Below are 23,223 nucleotides of genomic sequence, written 5' to 3' on the forward strand. Positions count from 1 at the left end.
TATCTCTTGAATTCCACGGGCTTAAATTTTTGTTAACAAATTAAGTGTGTACTTTATCAAACCCCTTTTGAAAGTCTGTATACATACCAAACTGCACTCACTTCCCCAATACTTTATTGGAGGATGCAATCAAGTTAATCAAACATGATTGTCCTTTAACAAATATTGTGTATCCCAGGATTGCAGAGCTTTGATCTAACCTATGTGTTCTTTTGTTCTGTTGTTGGTGACATCTTTTGATGATCTGCTTCTATCACTGCTTGTTTGTCCCTACAACCACACCAACCCCCTCCACTTCTCTCTCTCTCTCTCTCTCTCCACCACCCCCCACACACCTTAAACCAGCTTATATTTCAACTCTTTCTTGGACTCGAACTCAAGTTCTGTCGAAGGGTCATGAGGACTCGAAACGTCAACTCTTTTCTTCTCCGCCGATGCTGCCAGACCTGCTGAGTTTTTCCAGGTAATTCTGTTTTTGTTTTTGATCTAACCTGTTGGTTGTGGGATTGCTGAGCTCTGTTTATCGAATGCAGCTGTGACTTATTCTTGGGAGTTGAACCCCCAAATTCCTCTGGTCTTCCCCAACTGTTGCAGCCCAGCTGTTACATTGATTGGTGTGGGTTTATTGAAATCTCTGATCACTTGCGACATATACAGTTGTCTAGACAAGATTAAAATTGTCAGTGTGTCACATTATTTTTAAGGATATTTGTTTACTCAAGCTATGTTAAATACTTAACTAAGCAGTACCACCTAATATTTCAGTAGCTCACACGCTTCCCCCCCTCTCCCCCTCCCCCTACTGTGCCCACCACCCGCATCCCCTGCCTTTGATCCGCTGAATAATTTGTTGTGCCTCCCATTTTCATCTCGGCTTTTGTTGCAGTGATTTTCTGTTTCAACATTTATACAATGAGTCAGCTAGAAAATAGATCTTGATTGTGACGCATTAGGAGGGCGGGACTGGTGTGGCTGGCACTACTGGTTACATTCACAAGCCTTAGCCTGGAGTGATTCGGTCTGTCCGAAGCCTGCCTCTAAAAGTGGTCTGAGTTGATCGTAGTCTGAGCAATGTCTGCAAAAGCACTGACAAAAGGTAATGGAGTTATCAGCTGAGCAAATACATGTGAGGGAGAGGCTCAGTCAGGCAGTCTCTACTTCCAGTCAGTTTCCTGTGTTTGTGCCTGTCAGTCCCTGTTTACACTTAGTCTCTCTGCCTCTGCCTCACTTTCTCTTTTGACCCCTCTGCATGCCTATTTGACTGTGTGTGTGTTTGTGTGTGTGTGTCTGAGTATATTTGTGACCTTAATTTGACCTCTGCCTATCCGTCTTTCTCTTCCTTTTCCCCTGCACATATAACTCTCAGCGGGTCCGTGCATCTGGCAGTCTCTGTGTAATGGCCCTCTTGATTTGTCACCTTTAGTGCTGATGTGTTTCCTGTGGCCAGTCTATCCGTCTCCCTGTCTTGCTTTTTTGTTTGCGCGTTCTTTCGCTTTCGAGGTGTCTCACGGTTTGCGACATTGGGCTGGATTTTACGCGTTCCGGGAGTCCGCGGCTGGGTTTGAAAGCAGGGCCCAAGCCCACACGGGCGGGGCTTTGGGGGCAATTCTACCGGCAGCAGGAAGTTAAGAATGGCAGCTCGCTTCCCACAGCTGCCAGCCCAACCAGCTCGGGGCAGCCTTGACAATGCCACCTACAGACAGAGAAGGAGAGGGCACCTCCAGGTTGAGGTGCCATCGAAGAGCAGGCCAGAATTTTTTTTACTGTGCTGGAGCCAGGCAGACAAGCCCTGGCGATATAAGCAATGAGTCCTCGAGTGGCAGTATTGGAACTGTGCGGGCGGTCATGGCTGCCCGGGCAAAAATCTGCCACAGAGGAAGACCCCTCCCCGCCCCCCCCAACTCCCCCGCTCCCAGGAAACCGCTGGATGTCCACCTGGTGGTCTTCCCACATGGTGGGGGCCCATCCCAACACGAGTAAATGCCAGTGGGGCATTCAGTTAGCCACTTAATTGAATCAGTGGTTGCCAGGCTCCCGGCTGCTGCTGTTTCCGGGTTAAGAATATCCCATGGTGGTGGAAGTCGTTGAGCTCCCATTTTATCAGTGCTCACGCCTCCGAGCCAGTTTCCAGAACCACTCTGGAAACCCATTGTCTCGTGCTTTGTGACCATTATCTTATCTGAGTAATTCCCAATTAACATATTTTATAGAGCATAGAATACAGAGAGTGGCCACTCAGCCCTTTGTGCCTATGCTGGCCTTCTGATCGAGCTATGCAATTAGACTCACTTTCCTACTTTCTCCCCAGAGCCCAGCTAATTTTTCTATTTCAAATATTTATCCAATTTCCTTTTGAAAGTTTCTATTGAATCTGCTTCCACTGCCCTTTCAGATAGCGCACCACTTGCATCCAGCCTGAAGGTCATCCATTCGCCATGACTGTCTAGTCTGAATCTTATCCAATCTTGTATCCACACTGCTGCTATCTCTTGAATTCCACGGGCTTAAATTTTTGTTAACAAATTAGGTGTGTACTTTATCAAACCCCTTTTGAAAGTCTGTATACATATCAAACTGCACTCACTTCCCCAATACTTTATTGGAGGATGCAATCAAACATGATTATCCTTTAACAAATATTGTGTATCCCAGTATAACTCATGTGCTGATAATTTTGCTTCCTCTTATTGGTCTCTAACCTGCTCTGTTATCCCATGCCAATGTTGATTCACAGGGGTGTTGGTCAGCAGAGTGCCAGTTTCCACACTCTTTGTTGCCCTGAACTGGGTGCATGCTAAATCTCACAATTCGCCATTTTCTCATGGTTAACGATTATTTTGTCTCCTTTTGCAGGAAGTCCCGCCCCAGGCCCTGTGCCTGCGGGAGTGGTTCGTGTGTACAGCATGAGATTTTGTCCATTTGCTCAACGTACTCGCCTGGTCCTGGAAGCCAAGGGAATCAAGTAAGATGGAATCAAGCTCTCCAAAGCTTTGTCCCAGTTAATGTTGGGTACCTGCCCCAGCCTTGGTGATCCTGAGCCAGCCAGATCTGCCCCTCGCCAGGCCACCTTTGCTTGTTCCACCGAGAAATAGGAGCAGGAGAAGACCATTCAGCCCCTCGAGCTGATCTGTTTGTGTTTTCAGTTCCTCATTCCCATCTAACCCTGATAGCCTTTGATTCCTTGCCTGACAAGAATCTATCTAGCTCAATCTTAAAAATATTCAATGACTCCGCCTGCACCACCTTCTGAGGCAGAGAGTTCCAAAGTCACAGAACGCTGCGAGGGAAAAGATTTCTCCCCACCTCTGTCCTAAAGGGCAACCCCTAATTTTAAAACAGTGCCTCCTGGGTCCAGACTCACCCATAAGAGGAAGTTTTTTTTTTAACTGACTGCAGGTTTTGCCTATCCCAGGAGATGTCAGGGCCAGGGTTAGAAATTGAAAGGCAAGTTCAGGACAGATATCAGCAGAGAGGTGGTCTACAATGGGAGAGAAGGCAGCAGAAGAGTGGGGAGCTGGAAAGAGAAGAGCAGTGCTGGAGAGTTCCGAGTGCATCTGGTGTGGTCTGGGCCTGGATATGATGAGTGAGTTAAAGTATCACCCTCACAAAACACCTATTACTATAAACCCACAAACCATAATCTCAGCTCTTAGTCTTACATTTATATAGCACCTTTAACAAGTAAAACATTCCAGGGTGCTTCAAAGGAATGTTATCAACCAAACTTTGACATAGAAGGAGATATTTGAACAGATGACCAAAAACTTGGTCAATGAGGTAGATTTTTAAGGAGTCTCTTAAAGGAGGAGAGCAGAGTAGAGTATCAGACAGGTTTAGGGAGGCAATTCCAGAGTTTAGAGCCCATGCAGCTGAAGGCATGACTGCCAATGATGGAATAATTAAAATCAAGGATGCATAAGAAGCCAGAATTGGAGGATCACAAAGATCTTGGAGGATTATGGAGCTGGAGGAGGTTACAGTTACAGAGAGGCCTGGCCATGAAAAGATTTGAAAACAAGGATGAGAATTTTAAATATGCAGTCATCTTTGATTAGAATCTTAAGAGCCATTGTTTGTGGTCTTGCTGTGATACTGAGGAAGTGTTGCTCTGGTCCAGCTCATAAGCAACAATTTCTCACTCTAAATATCTGGACTCATAAGGTGCGTACACTCAGGTTTATTCATGGGTTTTCCCGATAGACGAGGGTTTGCTTCAACAGAGTGTTTACATGATGTATTAACTCTCCAGTTTGGCATCTATTTGATGGTTACTAGGATTTTCATCCCAACTCTATTCTCTTTAAGGTATGAAGCAATCAATATCAACCTGGTGAACAAGCCTGACTGGTTCTTTGAGAAGAATCCTCTTGGTTTGGTGCCAGTGTTGGAGACCTGCCAGAATGAGCTGGTTTATGACTCTCCAATCACCTGCGAGTTTCTGGATGACAAGTACCCAGCGAAACGGCTCCTGCCCACAGATCCCTACGAGAAGGCCAAACAGAAGATGTTGTTGGAACATTTCAGTAAGGTACACAAGGAGCTGATGCATTTATTAGAGAGTATGTGGCAGGCTCTCCATCCATGGGTGAAATCAGAGGGAGGGTAAAGGGTCCAGTGGCCTTCAGCTAGCTCATAGAATCATGCAGTTCAGAAGGAGGCCATTCGGCCCATCATGCCTGTCTCAGCTTTAGGTATTCAATTAATCCCACTCCATTAGTCTGTCCCCATAGCTGAACACATTTTCCTAATTAATAAATATTGATTGATGTGATTAGTAAAGAACTTAATAATATCGTAACAAACAATTATCAGGATGGCAGAAGATGAACTAGATTGACCTTGGTCTTTCTCCATCCAGTGATTGCTCTGGCTTCTGCTGCTGCAATTGATCCCATCTAGAGCTTCAAAACTTGTCTAAACTCATTTGAAGACTATTATTAGCTGGAGTCAATATCCTCATTCTTAACCTTCTCTCACCCATGTCTCCTTACAAGAGCTTTTGGCAGAATTGAGAGAGGACAGTGGGCAACTTCTCTTTGAGACCAATCAGAACACAGAAGAGGGTAGAGGAGAGCAGCCAATGGTGGCCAGTCCAAATGCTGGACATAGATACTAAAAGCAGGTGATATGTTTAGCAACTGGAGATGAATTTAATTTAAATAAGGCAGTGGAAAGCCCAATGGGGAAAAACACAGCTGTAAAAGGGAAAGATGCAATGCAAAGTGTAGAGATGAATCTGGCAGGATCTAGGAGAGATGGCTAGTCTCCTGCTTGTGGACAGCTCCACTGCTACACATTCAGAACAGTGACAGATATTCAGTCTGTGCACGACTAACGGTTTTCTCCCCATTGCTATCTCCTACCTCTGGCGGTCTTCACTTTGTGGTCTGGACCATGAGTGTTGGTTGAGTATTTGGGTCTGGAGACATTGCCTGCCGGTTGTCAACTGATGGATACATAGCAGCAATCTCGAGCAGGAATCATTTCTTATAATCTTTCCCTAGCTCAGCCATACTGAAACAGTTACATAAGAACAGGACAAGGCCATTCAGCACCTTGAGCCTATTTCGCCATTCAATGAGATCAGAGGTGATCTGTATCCTAATTCCATCTACCTGCCTTAGTTCCATATCCCTCAATAGCCTTGGCTAGCAAATATCTATCAATCTAAAAGTTAAATTTATTCATTGAGCTTGCATCGGCTGTTTTTCCTGAGAGAGAATTCCACACTCCTACCACCTATGGCATTATCAGAACTGCCCCTAAGGTCACAGTGCAATTTTTATCCAGCTCCTTCCTGTAGCTGGACCCTCAACTGTTTATTGCTGAATTGGCACATTATATTGCCTTCAGATACATCCTGTAGTTTTCACCTTCTGCACATCTTTCTTGGTCAGCATCTCAAGAACACAAGAGATAAGAGCAGGAGTAGACCATTCAACCCATTGAGCCTGCTCCACCATTCAATATGATCATTGCTGATCTCAGGCTTCAACTCCATTTTCCTGCCCACTTCCCATATCCCTTAATTCCCTGAGAGACCTAAAATCTGTATAATCTTCTATATTCAATTCACAGCCCTCTGGGATAGAGAATTCCAGCGATACACAATCCTCTGAATGAAGAAATTTCTCCTCATCTCCGTCCTAAATGATTGACCCCTTATCCTGAGCCTGTACCCATTGTTCTAGATTCCCCAGCCAGGAGAAACAACCTCTCAGTGCCTATCCTATCAAGCCCCTTCAGAATCTTCTGTGTTTCAATGAGATAACCTCTCATTCTTCTAAACTCCAGAGAACATAGGCCCAGTTTACTCAGCCTCTCATCATAGGACAATTCTCCCATCCTGTCTGTTCCTGGATCAGATCGCCAGATGTTGGTACAATCCAGTGAAGGACCAGTAACATTTTGCCTAAAGTAGACAAAGTTTGAGGTCCAAGGTACATACTAAGAGAATAAAACCACAAGGTTCCAGTTTTTGAACAAAAAATAACTTTACTATAGAAAATCAGAAAAGTAAAACAATTTGTAATATCTATCTTATACTCTAACATTCAGGGTTAATATGAGGCACGTGTGAATTAACAGGCAAACTGTGGTCGAACACACTACATTGCACAAAAAATGGCAGATGCGACCAAGACAGATCCCACTGATTTCTCAGCAACTCACCCAGACATCAGTATCCACTGTGAGCTACATAATCTCATTAAAACTCTGCCTCCCTCATGAGGAATCTCCAGTCTTCACCTTTGAAGATCTAATCTCTGAATTCCCTCAAAGTTGCCCCAGCTTGGTTAGCCCCCATGACTGCACACCTCCTGATGGTTTAATCTATTCCCCGAGACTACTTCCACTAGCTTCTTAAGGCTGCACTCCAGCATCAACTCACAGGCATGACTTCAGCTCTTCAGCCACACTGAGCAGGGCAACATTGTTCTAAAGAGTTACCTTTGTCCCAACGGCCCACAGCATGGAGTCACCGACCTTCTGTTGCCTTTTCAGTTTTCCAAGGCCTCTCCTGATCCCTCAGAAGCTGGAGCCTGCCAACTGCAGCACTTCTGCTGCTTGGGTCCTCTTTCTTTGCTCCTCTCCCCAATGTTTTCTCTCCCTGGTTATTCCTAGTGGTGGGCTCTGCCAGTGTTCTCTTCCTCCCAGTGGTTCCTTCCCCATGGGTCCTCCCTCTCTGGGGCTTCTCCCTGGATTCCCCCTTTCTGGGTTCCCTCCTCTCAGTCCTGGGGACTCCCAGTGTTATACCGCCAAACCTGGGTCCATGATCCTTGTTCTCAAGTCATTTTTCCATGCAGGTGCACTGCTGTCATGATGGCTAAGCCATTAAATGCAGGAGGAGAAACCCAGAATTGAGCATTGCTGGACCATACACTCTGCCGGGCACACAATAAAACTCACCACCTGCTGGGGATCCTGGTCCTCAGTCTCCACCCGAAAACGCCCCCTTCCCAAGAGAAAGGTGAGTCGGTTTCATAAACTTCACCCCCTTGGGAAAAAGAAATTTTCATCATTGTGAAGGTTTCTTTACAGGGCTTTGAAAATAAGGTGAGGAGAAATTTCTTTATTCAGAGGATTGTGTAGTGCTGGAATTCTCTATCCCAGAGGGCTGTGGATGCTCCACCATTGAATATAGAAGGTTATACAGATTTTTGGTGGAGGCGACTTGCCTCACATCCTTTAAAAAGTACCTGGATGAGCACTTGCCACGTCATAACATTCAAGGCTATGGGCCAAGTGCTGGTAAATGGGATTAGGTAGGTAGGTCAGTTGTTTCTCAAGTGTCAGTGCAGACTCGATGGACCAAAGGGCCTCTTCTGCACTGTGTGATTCTGTGAAATGTTTAACATCATACACCAGCAAATAGTTTATTTATTACATGCTGTATTGGTAACTTTTTCATTTTTCCCACCATTGCACATACCACATTCACAAAGTTATAAAGGATTAACCCTGAAGCAAGCACATGCGACAAATAGGGTTAACAGGATTTAAATATCATTAAATTATCATAGCTCATAACATGAGTTCTTTCTTCCTATGCCCATTTTTTAACTCAGCAAATAATGTCTCAGCCAAATCCACAGTCAAATTGTTGGCCTCTTTATTGGCTGTGGTCATGATTCTATTTTTAAGTTCATTTTCTAAACTCAGACATGGTAAATTCCCATTTTGAGTCAATAAGGTCAAAGGGCTTCTTTTGTGTGCCAACAACTTGTCTCTTCTGTGATCAAAATCTCTTTTGGTCATTTCCAGGATGTTATTGAGGTGCTTTTTATGTTCATACGAAAGGGTTTGGTACTCCTGTTCGGTTTAATCTTTGAACATTTTAAGATCTTTCTGTTTCTCCTGATGCCATTCTGAATGTGTCTCATTTAATTATTTTTGAGTGACATCAACTAAATCCCCATTCTGGGCATTTATTTTTCTTTTCAATGCTTTGAGCCTTCCATGCAAGTCACAAAACACATCATTCCAATCATTCTTTGGGTTTAAAAGGCCTTTTGTGAACTTGCCCCTTTGCCTGTATTCCTGATGCTGTATCCTGCATCTCAACTCTGGCCAGTACTTTTAGTTTGGTGTCAGGTATCATTAACCCTTTGGGGTCACTTTGAGGTCTTAGTCTTTCCCATTGAAATATTTCACTTAGCAATTCTGAAAGCCTTTGTATGGCCTCTGTACTGTCCATTACTGAGGTAAGTACATCAGTATTTTTACTTGAGTCCATTCTTGGCTTAGCTGGATCACAAATAGGCTGTATGCTTTTACTCACAGGAATGTGACACCCAGTCCCAGATTGTGAAAAAACTATATTGCACACTACATCATTGCCCAATATAAAGTCTACATTTTTAATGGGTGATTGAGAGCAGTTCCAACCACACAAGGCTCTTTCATCAGAGCACAATTCAAATGTACTTTGTACAATGGGAGAGGCAAGCACTTCCCATCAAAACCCTGTATTAATACATTGTTATTCAATGAACCTTTTGAAGAAAGATGTAAATCCTTTGCTAACAATAAGCTCTAAGCCGAACCAATATCTCTCAGGAGAACAATCTTTCTGGGCTCTTCCTTGGACAAAAATGGAGTGACTTCCCCTTCTAGTATGAACCCCTTATGGTCCTTTTCAGTTCTAACTATTCCTACTGTAAAAACAGTAGTAGCAATGGGGTTCTTACAAGTTTCACTTCCTGGTGCAGCTGTCTCTGTGGAAAATTCCTGTCACTTGCACCAGTGCCACTGGGACTGTCTTTTCTGAAGACTACTTGAGTGTCCCTATTACTGCCATTTTTACCATTCCACTTCCAACAATTTTCCTTTATATGCCCTGTCTTACAGTAATAAAATCAGACTGGTTTCTTAACATCACTTTTATTCTCTGCACTATCATTTTCATTAACAGGAACTGCTTCTGCCTTCTCCCCAAATGTAGACTCTTTTCTACTCCTCTCTTCTACTTCTCTATGACCTCTAGCTGCCCATGTGATCTATCAGACTCATCTGCCAGAATCGCTGCTTCCCTTACATTAGAAATCTTTCAGTCCTCCAGGTGTGACCTGATAGCTATAAAGATGTTATTTTGAAATTCTTCCATTATGATTAGCTCTTTCATATTCTCAAAAGTTTGTTCTAACTTCATTGATCAAAACCACCTGTCAAACAACATTCCTTTCTCCCTGGCAAATTCTACAAACATTTCATTTTATCTTTTCCTCAAATTCCAAAATTTTAACTGATATGCTTTGGGGACAAATTTATAAGCATTAAATACCGCAGTTTTAACTGTCTCCTAATCTGAGAGTTGTTCTGCCAAAAGGCTATAATGCACATCCATGGCTTTCCCAACCAAAACCCTTTGTAAAATGAGAGTCCATGTGTCCTTTGCTACCTTAGCTTTGTATTCACATTTTCAAATGAGATAAAATATCTCTCAACTCCATCATCCAAGAATTTAGGCACGAGGTGAAGATTCTTCAAATATCAAAGCTTGGAATGGGATTCAACTCAACATCCGAACCACTAAACTCTTTCATCTCTTAACCTTTTCATTAGCCAATTTGTACCGTCTGATTTCTTTCTTTCTTTCCTTATCTCTGTCTCTTTCCTTGTTTCTTTTGGCCCTTGCAAACTTCTCTCCCTGGAGTTCGTGTACAAGCTTTTGTATTTCTCTTTCATTCAGGTTTTTGCTTTTCACGATCTATCTCAAGCTGCTTCATTTCTTTTTTCCCTTTTCTATTTCAGGCTGCTTTATCTGTAACTGGATTCTAGCTAACTCAACCTGTATTATTATGATGTCAGCCTTTTGTTTTTCTAATTTCAAATGCTGTGCTATTGGTTCAAATATGTCTGCTTTGTTAGCCTTGATTTTAACTCTAGCTTCAACTTTTCTGCTAATGCGGTTAACCTAACCTCAGTTAATTGTTGCAAATCTTCAGGAATAAACCTCCCCTTTCCAGAAAATATTCCCTCCCCTTGACACTCAATGGCATTACCATCACTGAATCCCCCACTAACAACATCCTGAGGGTTACCATTGACCAGAAACTGAACTGGACTAGCCATATAAATACTGTGGCTACAAGAGCAGGTCAGAGGCTGGGAATCCTGTGGTGAGTAACCTACCTCCTGACTCCCCAAAGCCTGTCCACCATCTACAAGGAACAAGTCAGGAGTTTGATGGAATACTCTCCACTTGCCTGGATGAGTGCAGCTCCAACAACACTCAAGAAGCTTGACACCATCCAGGGCAAAGCAGCCCGCTTGATCGGCACCCCATCCACAAACATTCACTCTCTCCACCACCGACGCATAGTAGCAGCAGTGTGTACCATCTACAAGATGCAATGCACCAAGGTTCTTTCAACAACATGTTCCAAATCCATGACTGTAACCACCTAGAGTGGCAAGGGCAGTAGGTGAAAGTTTCCCTCCAAGTCACACACTATCCTGACTTGAAAATATATCGCTGGTCCTTCAGTGTCACTGGGTCAAAACGCTGGAACTTCCTTTCTAATAGCACTGTGGGTATACCTACACCACATGGACTGCAGCAGTTCAAGAAGGCAGCTCACCACCACCTTCTTAAGGGCATTTAGGGATGGGCAATAAATGTTGGCCCAGCCAGTGATGCTGACATTCAATGAACAAATAAAAATAAGTCATAGCAACTGATAAAGCTGTAGCATAATGGGTTAATAGTTATGGTAGATTGGCCAAACAAACTATACTGCACATTAAATGGCAGATGCAACCATGACAGATCCCATGGATTTCTTAATAATCCACCTAGACATCAGTGTCCACTGTGAGTTACACAATGTCTTTAAAACTCTGTCTCCCCCAGAGGAATTTCAAGCTTTCACCTTTGAAGATTTAACCTCTGAATTCCCTCTAAATCCAACTGCCTCATGACTGCTCACTTCCTGATGGTTAATCTCTTCCCCTGAGACTACTTCCACTGGCTTCCCAGGCTGTACTCCAGCACCAACTCCAGTTCTTCATAACACGATTGCTTTAAAGGGTTTTCCTTTGACCAACGGCCCACAGCATGGAGTAACTGACCTTCTGCTGCCTTTTCAGATCTTCAGGACTTGTCCGAACCTTCACTACTTGGACCCTGGCAACAGCAACACTTTTGCTGCTTTCAGCCTCTTCTTTGCTCCTCTCCCCAGTAGTTTTTCTCCCGGTGGTTCCTAGTGATGGTCTCCTCCTGTGGTCTTCTCCCAGTGACTCCTTCCCCGTTAGTCCTCTCCCTGGGCTCCTTCCTCTCAATCCCGGAACTCCCCATGTTATGCTGCCAAACCTGGGTCTGAGATCCTTGTTTACACGCCATTTTTCAACACAGACACACGGCCATCAGGATGGCAGAGCCCTTTAAACTGCAGGAGGAGAAACCCAGAACAAAGCATGTGCGGTTAGGCACCCTGCACACATGCACTGAAACTTGCAACCTGCTGGGGATCGGTCCTTGGTCCCCAACCAGAAAACACCCCCCAACCCCCTGCAAGAGAAAGGCAAATCAGTTTCAGACACATCCCAGGAACCAATCCAGTGAACTTTTGCTGTACCACCTCCAAAGCAAATATATCCTTCCTTAAATATGGAGACCAAAACTACGCACAGTATTCCAGATGTGGTCTCACCAAAGCCCCATACAATTGTAGCAGGACTTCTTCATTCCCATACTCCAACCCATTGCAAAAAGACCCAGCCTGTCATTTGCCTTACTATTTGTTTGCTGCACCTACTTGCTAACTTTCTGCGTTCCTTGTATGAGAACACCAGTGTCTCTTTGAACATCAGCACTTACAGGTTCACACCTTTTAAAAAATATTGTGCTTTTTTATTCTTATGACTAAAGTAAATAATTTCACACTTCTCTACATTGTATTCCATCTGCCATCTTGATGCCCACTCACTTAGCCTGTCTATATCTCTTTGCAGCCCCTGTGTCATCCCTACAGCTTACCTTTCCACCTAGCTTTGTATCATCAGCAAACTTAGATACATTGCTGTCTGTATATAGATTGTAAATTGCTGAGGTCCTGCACTGACCCTTGCAGCATTCCATAAGTCACAGCCTGCCAACTTGAGAATGTCCCATTTATGCCTATTCTTTGCTTTCAATTTGTTAACCAATCGTCTGTCTATGCTAATATATTATCTCTAATTCTATGAGTCCTTATCTTACCTTTCAACTTTTTGCCTTTTGGAAATCAAGGTATACTACATCTACTGGTTCCCCTTTATCTACCCCACTAATTACATCCTTAAAATACTCTAATAAATTTGTCAAACATAATTTCCCTTTCGTAAAACCATGTTGACTTGTTTTAATCATATAATACTTTCCTGAGTGCATTGCTAAGACTTCCTTAATAATAGATTCCAGCACTTTCCTGCCTTCTCTGCTTTCTCTCAATGAATGATGTCAGGCTAACTGGTTATAATTCCCTGTTTGCTCTCTCCCTTCTTTTTTGAATAGCACTGTCACATCAGCTGACTTCCAATCTGCTGCAATTGTTCTAGAATCCTGGGAATTTTGGAAAATCATAGCCAGAGCATTCAATATCTCTGCAGCTATCTCTTTTAGGATCCTAGGATGTAGGCCAACAGGTCTCAAGGATTTGTTAGATTTTAGCCTCTTAAATTTCTCCAGCAGCTTTTCTCTGCTGATTTTAATTTTCTTAATTTCCTCAATCTCTTTGGCACATGGATTACCCTCTATTTTTGCTATGTAACTTGTGTATTCTACTATAAAGACAAAAACCCACACATTTGTTCAATTTCTCTGTTATTTCTTAGTTCCCCATGATAATTTCTCCTGTCTCTGCTTCTAATGACTTTAGCTACTCTCTTTCTTTTTATACACCTGTAAAAACTCTTACAATCTGTTTTTATATTGCTGGCCAGTTTGCGCTTATATATTTTTCCCTTTCTATGAACTTTCAAGTGGCCCTTTGAATATAAGAACATAAAAAATAGGAACAGGAATAGGCCATTCGACCTCTTGAGCCTGCTCCACCATTCAATAAGGTCATGGCTGATCTGATTGTGGCCTCAACACTTTCCTATCTGTCCCCTATAACCCTCGACTCTATTGACAACCAAAAATCTAACTCAGCCTTGAATATATTTGGTGACCCAGCCAAACACTAACAACCCTCTGAGAAAATAAATACTAGTTCTAGATTTCCCAGGAGACGTAACATCCTCTCAGCATTTACCCTGTCAAGCTCCCTCAGAATCTTACATGTTTCAATAAGATCACCTCTCGTCTTTCTAAACTCCTATGAGTACCGACCCAACCTGCTCAACCTCTCCTCATAAAACAACCCCTCCATCCCAGGTATCAGCCTAGTGAACCTTCTCTGAACTGTGTCCAATATAAGTATATGCCTCCTTAGGTAAGGTGACCAAAACTGTACACAGTACTTGAGGTGTGGTCTCACCAATGTCCTGTACAGTTGTGGCAAGACTTCCCTACTTTTATAATCCAATCCCCTTTGTAATAAAGTCCAACATACAATTTGCCTTCCTAATGACGTGCTGTACCTGCATGCTGACTCTTTGTGCTTCATATACAATGATATCCAGACCCCTCTGTGTGACAGCATTCTGCAGCTCCTCTCCATTTAAATAATATTCTTTGCTGGTTTCCAAAACACTCCCAATATTCAGACTTGTTATTTTACTTTGCGGCATTGTAAACCTCTTCTTTTAATGTAACATTATCCTTAATTTCCTTAGTGATCCAATGATGGGTCTTTCTCACTGAATTTTACTTTTTCAATGGAATGTATTTTTGTTGAGGATTTTGATTGTGTCTTTAAATGCTCATTTATCACCATAGCCTATTTACCTAATTAACTAGTTCTCCCCTGCACTTATGTAATTTATTTAAGTTTAAAATTCTTGTTTCTGATTGGAGTATGTTACTTTCAAACCTAACATGAAATTCAATGATATTATGATCACTATTTCCTAGTGGATGTTTTACCATGAGGTTACTAATTAACCCTTCTTCATTGCACAATCCATTCTATGGCCCTTTCCAGCAATATGTTTCAGAATGTCCCTGAGCTCCCTCTATAGCAATCATCCTCACAGTGAAGGAAGGGAGAATCTTGTATTTGTCCAAACCCTTTCCTGTCCTCAGGATATACCAGTGAGGTACTTTTAATTACTCGGGTGTTTTGTTGGCAAAGACAGCAGCCAACTTAGGAATAGCAACATCCCACAAACACCCATGAGCTGACCTTTTTTTTAGTGATGTTTGTTGAGGCATAAATATAGGCCAGAACATTGGGAAAAACTGCCCTTCTTCAAAATAGCAACATGGGATCTTCTACCTGAGAGAGACAGACTCAGTTTAACATCTCGGCTGAAAGATGGAACCTCCAGCGGTACAGCACTCTGTCAGTACTGCACTAGAGTTTCAGCCTAGATTTTGTGTTCAAATCTCTGGAGCAGGAGTTGAGCACACAACTCTGAGGTGAGAGAGCTACCCACTGAGCCACAGCTGATGCCTTGAACTTTACAGGCAATGACTGTAAAATCTGCTCATACTGTCAGCACACAGCCACACATTCATTGAAACTTTGGATTTTAACAGTGCTAGTGAATGAATGTATATGCATAGTATCTGAACGATATAATGCTAAGTGTTACCTTCAACATTGAGTAACCTCATGTAGTAGTTCAGTTCTCCAGCGCAAGTTGATTATGTCTCCACCCTTTCTGTGACCAGATGGTGAGTTACATGTACAAGATTTCGTTGGAAAAGACTAAATCCATGGATACTTCTAAAATGGAGGAGGAATTCCAAGTTCAGCTCAGGAACTTCGAGAAGGTAAAGGGGGAATCATTGAAACATGGTTATAAAGGAGCAGCTGCTGGTCTGGGGAGCAGGAACTGAGCAAACTTTGGTTTGTGATAGTGTGGAAATGCGGCACAGGACTCCGGGTCCTGGAATATTCCTCTGACCTAATAGAACAGACCAAACAGGCTCTCTGTTTGATGGCACTTCTAACAAACTGTTGAGTTCAGAGATAAAGCCAAGTCACCACACTGATAGGTTGATATATAGAATAGAGATATAAATGACAAAACAGACTTGCATTTATATAGCACCTTTCACAACCTCAGGGCACCCCAAAGTTTTTCAAAACAAGTGAAGTACTTTTGAAGTTGTAACGTAGGAAACACCGCAGAAAATTTTCAAATAGCAAGATCTCACAGCCATCAATGAGATCATGACCAGATAATCCACTTTAATGATGTTGGATGAGTGTTTGATATTGGCACACCTTTGAATAGTGCCCATGGGATCTTTACATTTACCTGAGAGAGGCTGGTTCAATGTCTCAACCATAGGCCTATCCAATCTCACCTCATAACTAAAATTCTCTAGTCCAGGGCAACATTCTCAGAAATCTCCTCCATACCCTGTCTGATGCAATTTCAGTTTTATCACTTTGGAAATGGCCAAGCAGGGGAAGCAGTATGAAGTGGTGAACAGAATGTAGAAAGCAGCAAAAGGATGAGGAAAAAGTTCTTATTCTCAGAATTCAAAGCATCACCTGCAAAATGGATCCTCACTATGGGAAACAAGGGGCTGTAGTGGAGTTGGAAGATTTTCTTTACTATCTCTGGGAAACAGGAATCTTTCCTCATGTTGGGCGACTTTGGACAAAGTCTGTGTTAGAAGCCAGAATGACATCTTTTCATAAAGTCATTGTGTCAGTTACGGCACAGAAGGAGGCCATTCAGCCCACCAAGTCCATGCCAGCTCTCTGTAGAGAAATCCAGTCAGTCCCATTGTTCCACTCGATCCCTGTAGCCCTGCAAGTTTATTTCCTTCATACACCCATCCAATTTCCTTTTGAAATTGATCAACTCCTCTTCCAACGTGGGCAGCGAGTTCCGGGTCATTACCAGTCGCTGCGTAGAAAAGTCCTTTCTCACATCCCTCTGCATTTCTTGCGCCAGAATTTAGGCCCTTGTACCAACAGCTAATGGGAACAGCTTTTCCTGGTCTACCTTATCCAAACCTGCCATAATCCTGTATACCTCTACCAAATCGCCCCTCAGTCTCTGAGGCTCAGCACTGGAGACTGGAATGATAACCTCATGCCCTGGAGTCTCAGTACCTGTGCTGGCTCATTTCCTGCGGTGTTGAACTATGAGGGATTCTAGTGGTATGTGGACATGGTCACATCAAAGCAGTGATAGAATTAAGAACTCACTGGTCACATCCCTTTTGAATTCTCCATACTTGTGTAATCCCAGGGTAGCACTCTCACCTGCTCTGTCCTGATCTCTGGTTTATTGCAGAAGTTAGCTGGGTTAAAGACTCGTTTCTTTGGTGGTGACACAGTGACAATGATTGACTACTTGATGTGGCCCTGGTTTGAGCGGATGGAAGCCTTATCATTGAATAAGTGAGTAAAGAATATTAAAATGATGTTAACGGTACGAGTGGCTGAGAGGCCGGCTCAGATACTGCTCTATCACTGGTGAATTGTGGGTCAAGTGCAACCCAAACTAATTTGATAAAAGCTTCCTCTGTCTGCTCATTACGATCCTCTGTGAAAGGAGTTGAGAAAGTCACAGCACAGCCAAATGCGTTTAGACCAAAAAAGCGAAGTTACCATAATTTGATACTAACTTGTCAGACTTCCTTATGCAGAATATCATTTGTTGGCGTAATGGAGGATATCCTACAGGAACAAAGTAGAGGGAGTTTTACTTTGTATCTAACTCTGTGCTGCCCCTGTCCTGGGAGCGTTTGATGGGGACAGTGTAGAGGGAGCTTTACTCTGTATCTAACCCTGTGCTTGGATGGGAGGAGGGGAGGATGATGGCGGAAGTTGTCCAGCTATACAACAGGAGGAAACCTCGAAGCAGGAAGGGGGAAGGAGGAAACCTCACCCTTAAAGATTGACAGAAGACTGATTTAAAGCTTTGCTGAAGTTTGTGTTCTGCTGCTGGCACCAGGGAGACTCAAAACCTTTCGGTCCTTTCTCCAGCGATTCCCAGATCTCTGCGGCTACAGGGAGCAGTGTTTTGATTTCAGATTTATTCAACAGATGCAACAGCAGTAAAACAGTTAGTGAGGAATGAGCATCCATCTTATTACCGTTTAACAGATGTCTACCAAACTCCTTTGCTTAACCTGCAGTGTGGGTGTGATGTGGGTGAGGTTAACATACATTTAGTGATATCACTGATTGTAACTTCCACCTTTTGAATATTATTTGTTTGTTTATAAAACTGCCTCAATAACAGAGGAAGGTACAGGAGAGCCCATTGATCAGGAAATACCGCGCATTGCTGAGACTCACAGCTAGCTCAGAGTTCCATCTCTCCAACTTTAACCTGTTCTGACAACTGAAAGCTGCCTGTAGGCCCCTGTGGCAGAAGCTCAATACAGCTTACAACACATAGTGACCAGGACGCAATGGCTGCTAGCATAAGTGACCCATTAATACCTGCTGCAACTAGAACATAAGAACATAAGAAATAGGAACAGGAGTAGACCACTCGGCCCCTCGAGCCTGCTCCATTGTTCAATAGGATCATGGCTGATCTTCTCGTGTTTCGATTTCCACGTTCCCATCTACCCCCAAAAACCTTCAACCCCCTTGCCTAACAAGAATCTATCTCCCTCTGCCTTAAAAATATTCAATGACCCCGCCTCCACCACCTTCAAGGCAGAGAGTTCCAAAGTCACACAACCCTCTGAGAGAATAAAATTCTCCTCATCTCTGTCCTAACAGGGCGACCCCTAATTTTAAAACAGTGCCTCTAGTTCTGGACTCACCCACAAGAGGAAACATCCTTTTGACATCCACCTTATCAAGGCTGTTCAGGATCTTGTATCCTTCAATCAAACACCCCTCACTCTTCTAAACTCCAGTGGAAATGACCCCAGTCGATCCAATCTTTCCTCATAAGACAACCCACTCATTTCAGGTATCAATTTAGTAAACCTCCTTTGAACTGTCTCCAATACATTTACATCCTTCCTTAAATAAGGAGATCAAAACTGCACACAGCATTCGAGGTGCGGTCTCACCAATGCCCTGTATAACTGAAGCATAACATCCTTACTTTTATGCTCAATCCCTCTCGTAATAAAGGATAGCATTCCATTAACCTTCTTAATTACTTGCTGTACCTGTATACTAACTTTTTGTGACTCATGCACTAGAACACCTAGATCCCTCTGCACCTCAGAATAATGCAGCCGTTCTCTATTTAAGTAATACTCTGCTTTTTTGTTCTTCCTGCCAAAGTGAACAACTTCACATTTTCTCACATTAAACTCCATTTGCCAGATATTTGCCCACTCACTCAACCTATCTGTATCCATCTGCAACCTCATGTCCTCTTCGCAACATACTTTCCTACCTATCTTTGTGTCATCTGTAAACTTAGCTACCATGTCTTCACTCCCCTTATCTCACTGATGTAAATTGTAAAAAGCTGAGGCCCTAGTTCAGGCCCTTGTGGGACTCCATTCGCCACATCCTGCCTATCAAAAAAAGACTCATTTATGCTTATTCTCTGTTTTTTGCCAGCCAGCCAATCTTCTATCCATGCTAATATGTTACTCACTACATGATGTGCTTTATTTTCTGTAATAACCTTTGTTGTGGCACCTTATCAAATGCCTTCTGGAAATCCAAGTACAGTACATCTACAGGCTCCCCTTTATCCACTGAGCATGTTACTCCTTCAAAAAACTCCAATAAATTGATTAAATATGATTGGCATCCTTCCATCTGCGAGAGATGATGGGAACTCAGCCTCGGAACTTTACTGAGCTGACATGATATCAGCGGCTGCAGTTCCTCCAATGACAGAACAAGCTGATTCTGGAAAGGCAGAGTCTGCCACAAGTACCACAAGTGGAGCTGTCCCTCGCTGATGGCGCAGGATGATCGCTGCCGCTGCCTTGTTTGCAGGGCTGGTGTCTGCTTTGGAGCCCTGGTGGCAAGTTCCTGCTCAAAGCTGGTGTCACCATTTGCACCAGTCGTCAGCTGGAGTTTCTCACTTGTCGTGATTGATGCTGAAGCTCTCGTGTCTCTTTTGACAGCATCCTGGAATCAGAACTTTGGGCACCCTGCTGGTCTCTAGACATGGGCTACCTCCCTGCCTGGCACATCAATGGGGATGTGGTCATCTTCCATCCTGTGCATATGCCCGAGCCAGTGAAGCCTCCTTTGCTTGATTAGCTCCAGCATGCATGGCATGTTTGCCCGAGAAAGGACTGCTTCATTGGTGACTTTGTCTTTCCACGTGATGCTGTGGACATGTCATAAACACCCCCAGAGATGGAAGTTATTGAAGCTTTGCTGCAACTACCGATTGGTGTGGTGCTGGGACGAAGGGTTTAGGGTGAGGATTCAGATACACGATTAAGTGTAAGAGATTTTGGCCAAAAGGCAGGAGAAACTTCTTCACAGAGAGGGCTGTGGAATTCAATCCTAGGATCAGTGGTTGTGGCAGAAACTGTGTGAACATTGAAGATCAGATTGACTAGGTGATGAAACAAATTAAGATAAGGTGTTATGGGAACAGGGAAATGTGAACAGAGCTATTCACTCACATGGAGGGTAAATGCTAGCCTGGACTGGTTGGGCTGAATGGCCTGTTTCCATGCTGTATATTCTATGTCTGGGTGCATCTGAATGACTGGGTAGAGAGCAACTGAGTTTTGAGCATAGGCTTCCTCCTGGCTCCGGAATAGAGGGGGCTCGATGTACAGAACATCTGGAGCTGGGATCAGTTCAGGACCAGGGCTGGTTACTGATTCTCTTCTATTTACTGAATCTCTCTTCCTGTTTCTGCAGGTTGCTGGAACAAACACCTAAACTCAAACAATGGATGCAACTCATGGAGCAAGATCCTGCTGCCAAGGCAACTGCCCATAGCACCGAAGCCTATCGAGGTTTCTATGAGCTGTATTTCAAGGGTAACCCTGAGGCATGTGACTACCTCCTCTGAGCACAGGTTCCCCCCTGCCAACTTTGCCAGGACTGAGCCGAACAGTCCCTTCACAGCACATTCCCCAAACACCACACAGTACGTCAGAGTTCTGATGTAAAACTGACCCAGGAGTCAGTCACATTGACTGTCTCCTTTCCCCATGATGCAATCTAATTTTGGATTAATTCTGGAGATAATGAGAAATAAAACCTGCAAATGCTGGAAGACAGAATTAGAAACAGGAATGCGGAACCATTACCAAGGCCTGGAGGAGAATAAACACACAGTTAATGGGTCTTCACCTGGTCTCTGAACTCCCTCAGTCCCTCTCAACGTTAATGGAGGCATGGGCAGATATCTGGGACTGCTGTCTGAGACAGCGCCATCTGGGACCGCTGTCTGAGACAGCGCCATCTGGGACTGCTGTCTGAGGCTGTGCCCATCTGGGACTGCTGTCTGAGACTGTGCCGTCTGGGACTGCTGTCTGAGGTTGTGCCCATCTGGGACTGCTGTCTGAGGCCGTGCCGTCTGGGACTGCTGCCTGATGCCGGGCCGTCTGGGACTGCTGTCTGAGACCGTGCTGTCTGAGACTGCTATCTAAGGCCATGCCGTCTGGGACTGCTGTCTGAGGCCATGCCATCTGGGACTGTTGTCTGAGGATGTTTCATTTGTACATGCTGTCTGGAGCTGCGCTGTCTGGGATGTTGCTGTTTCCCTGATGGAGGGTGTCTTGTTTTCTAGGTGACCTGAGCAATGGGGTAAATTCAGTTGCAGCTCATTAAGAGTCCACACAGCCTTTACTGGCTGCTGAATTAGCAAACTCAGATTTGAGAAAAGTTTATTTTGGCTGCATGTCTGTTGTTTGTGAGCAGGTCCTGATAGATCTACAAGCCAGAAATATTCAGCAAATCCCCTTGGAGATTTTTTTATCTAAATATCTTGCTGCTTGTGTTTGAAAGTTATAATATTTACCCGCCTGTTTAGCTGCTGGGAGCACTCTGGAACAGCAGGGATATTTGTCTCTGCCACATTAATATCTTTCAACATAATTACTCATCCTCCTTCTCCCAAATGATTATAAACCCTCTGACAGTCACCAGAACTGTCTCCCAAGTCAACAACACAAATATTCCGGCTTCCTTTCTACCCGAGAGCCATTCTAGTCAATCTCTTTGGTACTCTCTCCAAAGCCTTCACATCCATCCTAAAGTGTGGAAGCCCAGTATTGGACACATTAATCCAGGCTGCAGCTGACCCAGTGTTTCATAAAGATTTAACATAACTGTATATTGTGGTGGTTCTTTCCTACAACAACACTAAGTGTAGCAGCTCATTTTATTATCAATGTGGTCTCAGTGTGGCTAATAACCCCTGGCCTAGGGCCCACGGCAGACAGGAGCACAGTGGAGCTGCACTCTGTCTGAAAGTCTGCGAAGCTGGACTTTCTTTTCCATTCGAACACAGGCCCTATTCTCTCAGTCATTCCTCCACTGATAACGTATTCAACATTTCCTGTTCACACCTCATCCCAGTGGCTTCTGTTCCTGATTCGGATTTCCAGTTTCCTAATCAACCCCCTGTTCTGTTCTGAACCTGCTTCACACTCGAAGCCACTGAGCTGTGTTGGTTCTGTCATCTTTAGCTATCTCAACGCTGTCTAAACTGATCACACCTGGTTCAGACAGACCCCCAGATTGTGGAAGGGCCGAATGAGCCACTTGGTGAAGTTGGTGAACCTTTGGCATCTGATGTCACTGCTGTCGATATCTTAATGGAAAATACAGACAGATTAAAAGAGGAGATTGCAAAGTGGTTTCTGTTTCAATCCTTTCCCTGGGTGGTGCTGAGTTAATTGATGTGGGCAGCAGATGTGATTATCCCCGGCATCCCACACCAGCAGGGGTTTCTAATACCCAGCACTCTGCTATCCAGCAACTCGACAGGAATCTGTGTGCTTCAGGCTAGTGTGGGCTGTTTCACTTCCCCTGGCTAAACAACTCCTGGCACTCAGTGGTGGGGTGGTGGTGGGTGGGGAGGGGGGAGGTGATGGAGCAGGTTGGGGTGGCAATTTACTGGGCCATTTGGAAGACCCCGGCCCCAGCTGGAACAAGTGCAGGTCATACCTGATCCCCAGGAGCTGACGTACACTGGGAGTTCCAGTCCAGCAATGCAGGAACAGAGTCTGGGAAGCTCGAGAGTTCCCTTGAGCTGGGCTGGAAAGTCAGTGAAAAGTCAGGGGTCCAGACCAGGACTGCACTCCATTACCCCCAGGATGGGTAGTTACTGGGCAGCAGAGATTCCAGGGTGTAGAGAGGTTAGATTTGTGGCCTCACTACTTTCAGATCCTTGCAGCCTGGACTCAGCTGAAAATCACCTCTGAGGTGAGATATTGGAGGGGTTGGCCAGTCGTGGCCACAGCTAAGCACCTTCAGTGTGGGGGAGATCCCATGAAATGTAAGTGAGAGGTCCGATGCTGTTGTGGGTTACGAGGTGCGTAAAGACCCAGCACCTGCACTGTAAAGGACATCTCTGTCCTCCAGGCTCGACCAGCCTGCAATTCTGTCCATCATCGACCCAGAACAGCAAATATGTGGACAGATTTCTGAGTGCAAAAACAATACGGCAGTAATCATTGGGGACTTCAACTCCCCTAATATCAATTGGGGTACGAACAATGTGAAGGGCACACAGGGCACAAAATTCTTGAACAGCTGG

The 23,223-nt window shown here is 44.1% G+C and overlaps 1 protein-coding gene across 1 annotated transcript; it reads left to right on the forward strand.

The window, feature by feature from the left end:
- The first annotated feature begins 951 nt into the window (after window positions 1–951).
- On the forward strand, window positions 952–22,317 carry LOC121290030 (glutathione S-transferase omega-1-like). The gene is made up of 6 exons (XM_041210171.1): window positions 952–1,096; window positions 2,854–2,962; window positions 4,306–4,528; window positions 15,263–15,364; window positions 16,849–16,955; window positions 20,373–22,317. The coding sequence occupies exons 1-6, from the start codon at window positions 1,072–1,074 to the stop codon at window positions 20,524–20,526; spliced, it is 720 nt and encodes a 239-aa protein (XP_041066105.1). The 5' UTR covers window positions 952–1,071; the 3' UTR covers window positions 20,527–22,317.
- The last annotated feature ends 906 nt before the right edge of the window (window positions 22,318–23,223 follow it).

The sequence above is a fragment of the Carcharodon carcharias genome, chromosome 17, assembly GCF_017639515.1.
Source record: "Carcharodon carcharias isolate sCarCar2 chromosome 17, sCarCar2.pri, whole genome shotgun sequence".
Classification (NCBI taxonomy): domain Eukaryota; kingdom Metazoa; phylum Chordata; class Chondrichthyes; order Lamniformes; family Lamnidae; genus Carcharodon; species Carcharodon carcharias.

What these genes read in the sequence shown, in the direction of transcription:
- LOC121290030 (XM_041210171.1), top strand. Translation starts at nt 1,072, where the DNA reads ATGTCTGCAAAAGCACTGACAAAAG. An exon ending in CTGGAAGCCAAGGGAATCAA is followed by an intron (nt 2,963 to 4,305) that starts GTAAGATGGAAT and finishes ATTCTCTTTAAG; the next exon opens with GTATGAAGCAATCAATATCA. An exon ending in GAAGCCTTATCATTGAATAA is followed by an intron (nt 16,956 to 20,372) that starts GTGAGTAAAGAA and finishes CTGTTTCTGCAG; the next exon opens with GTTGCTGGAACAAACACCTA.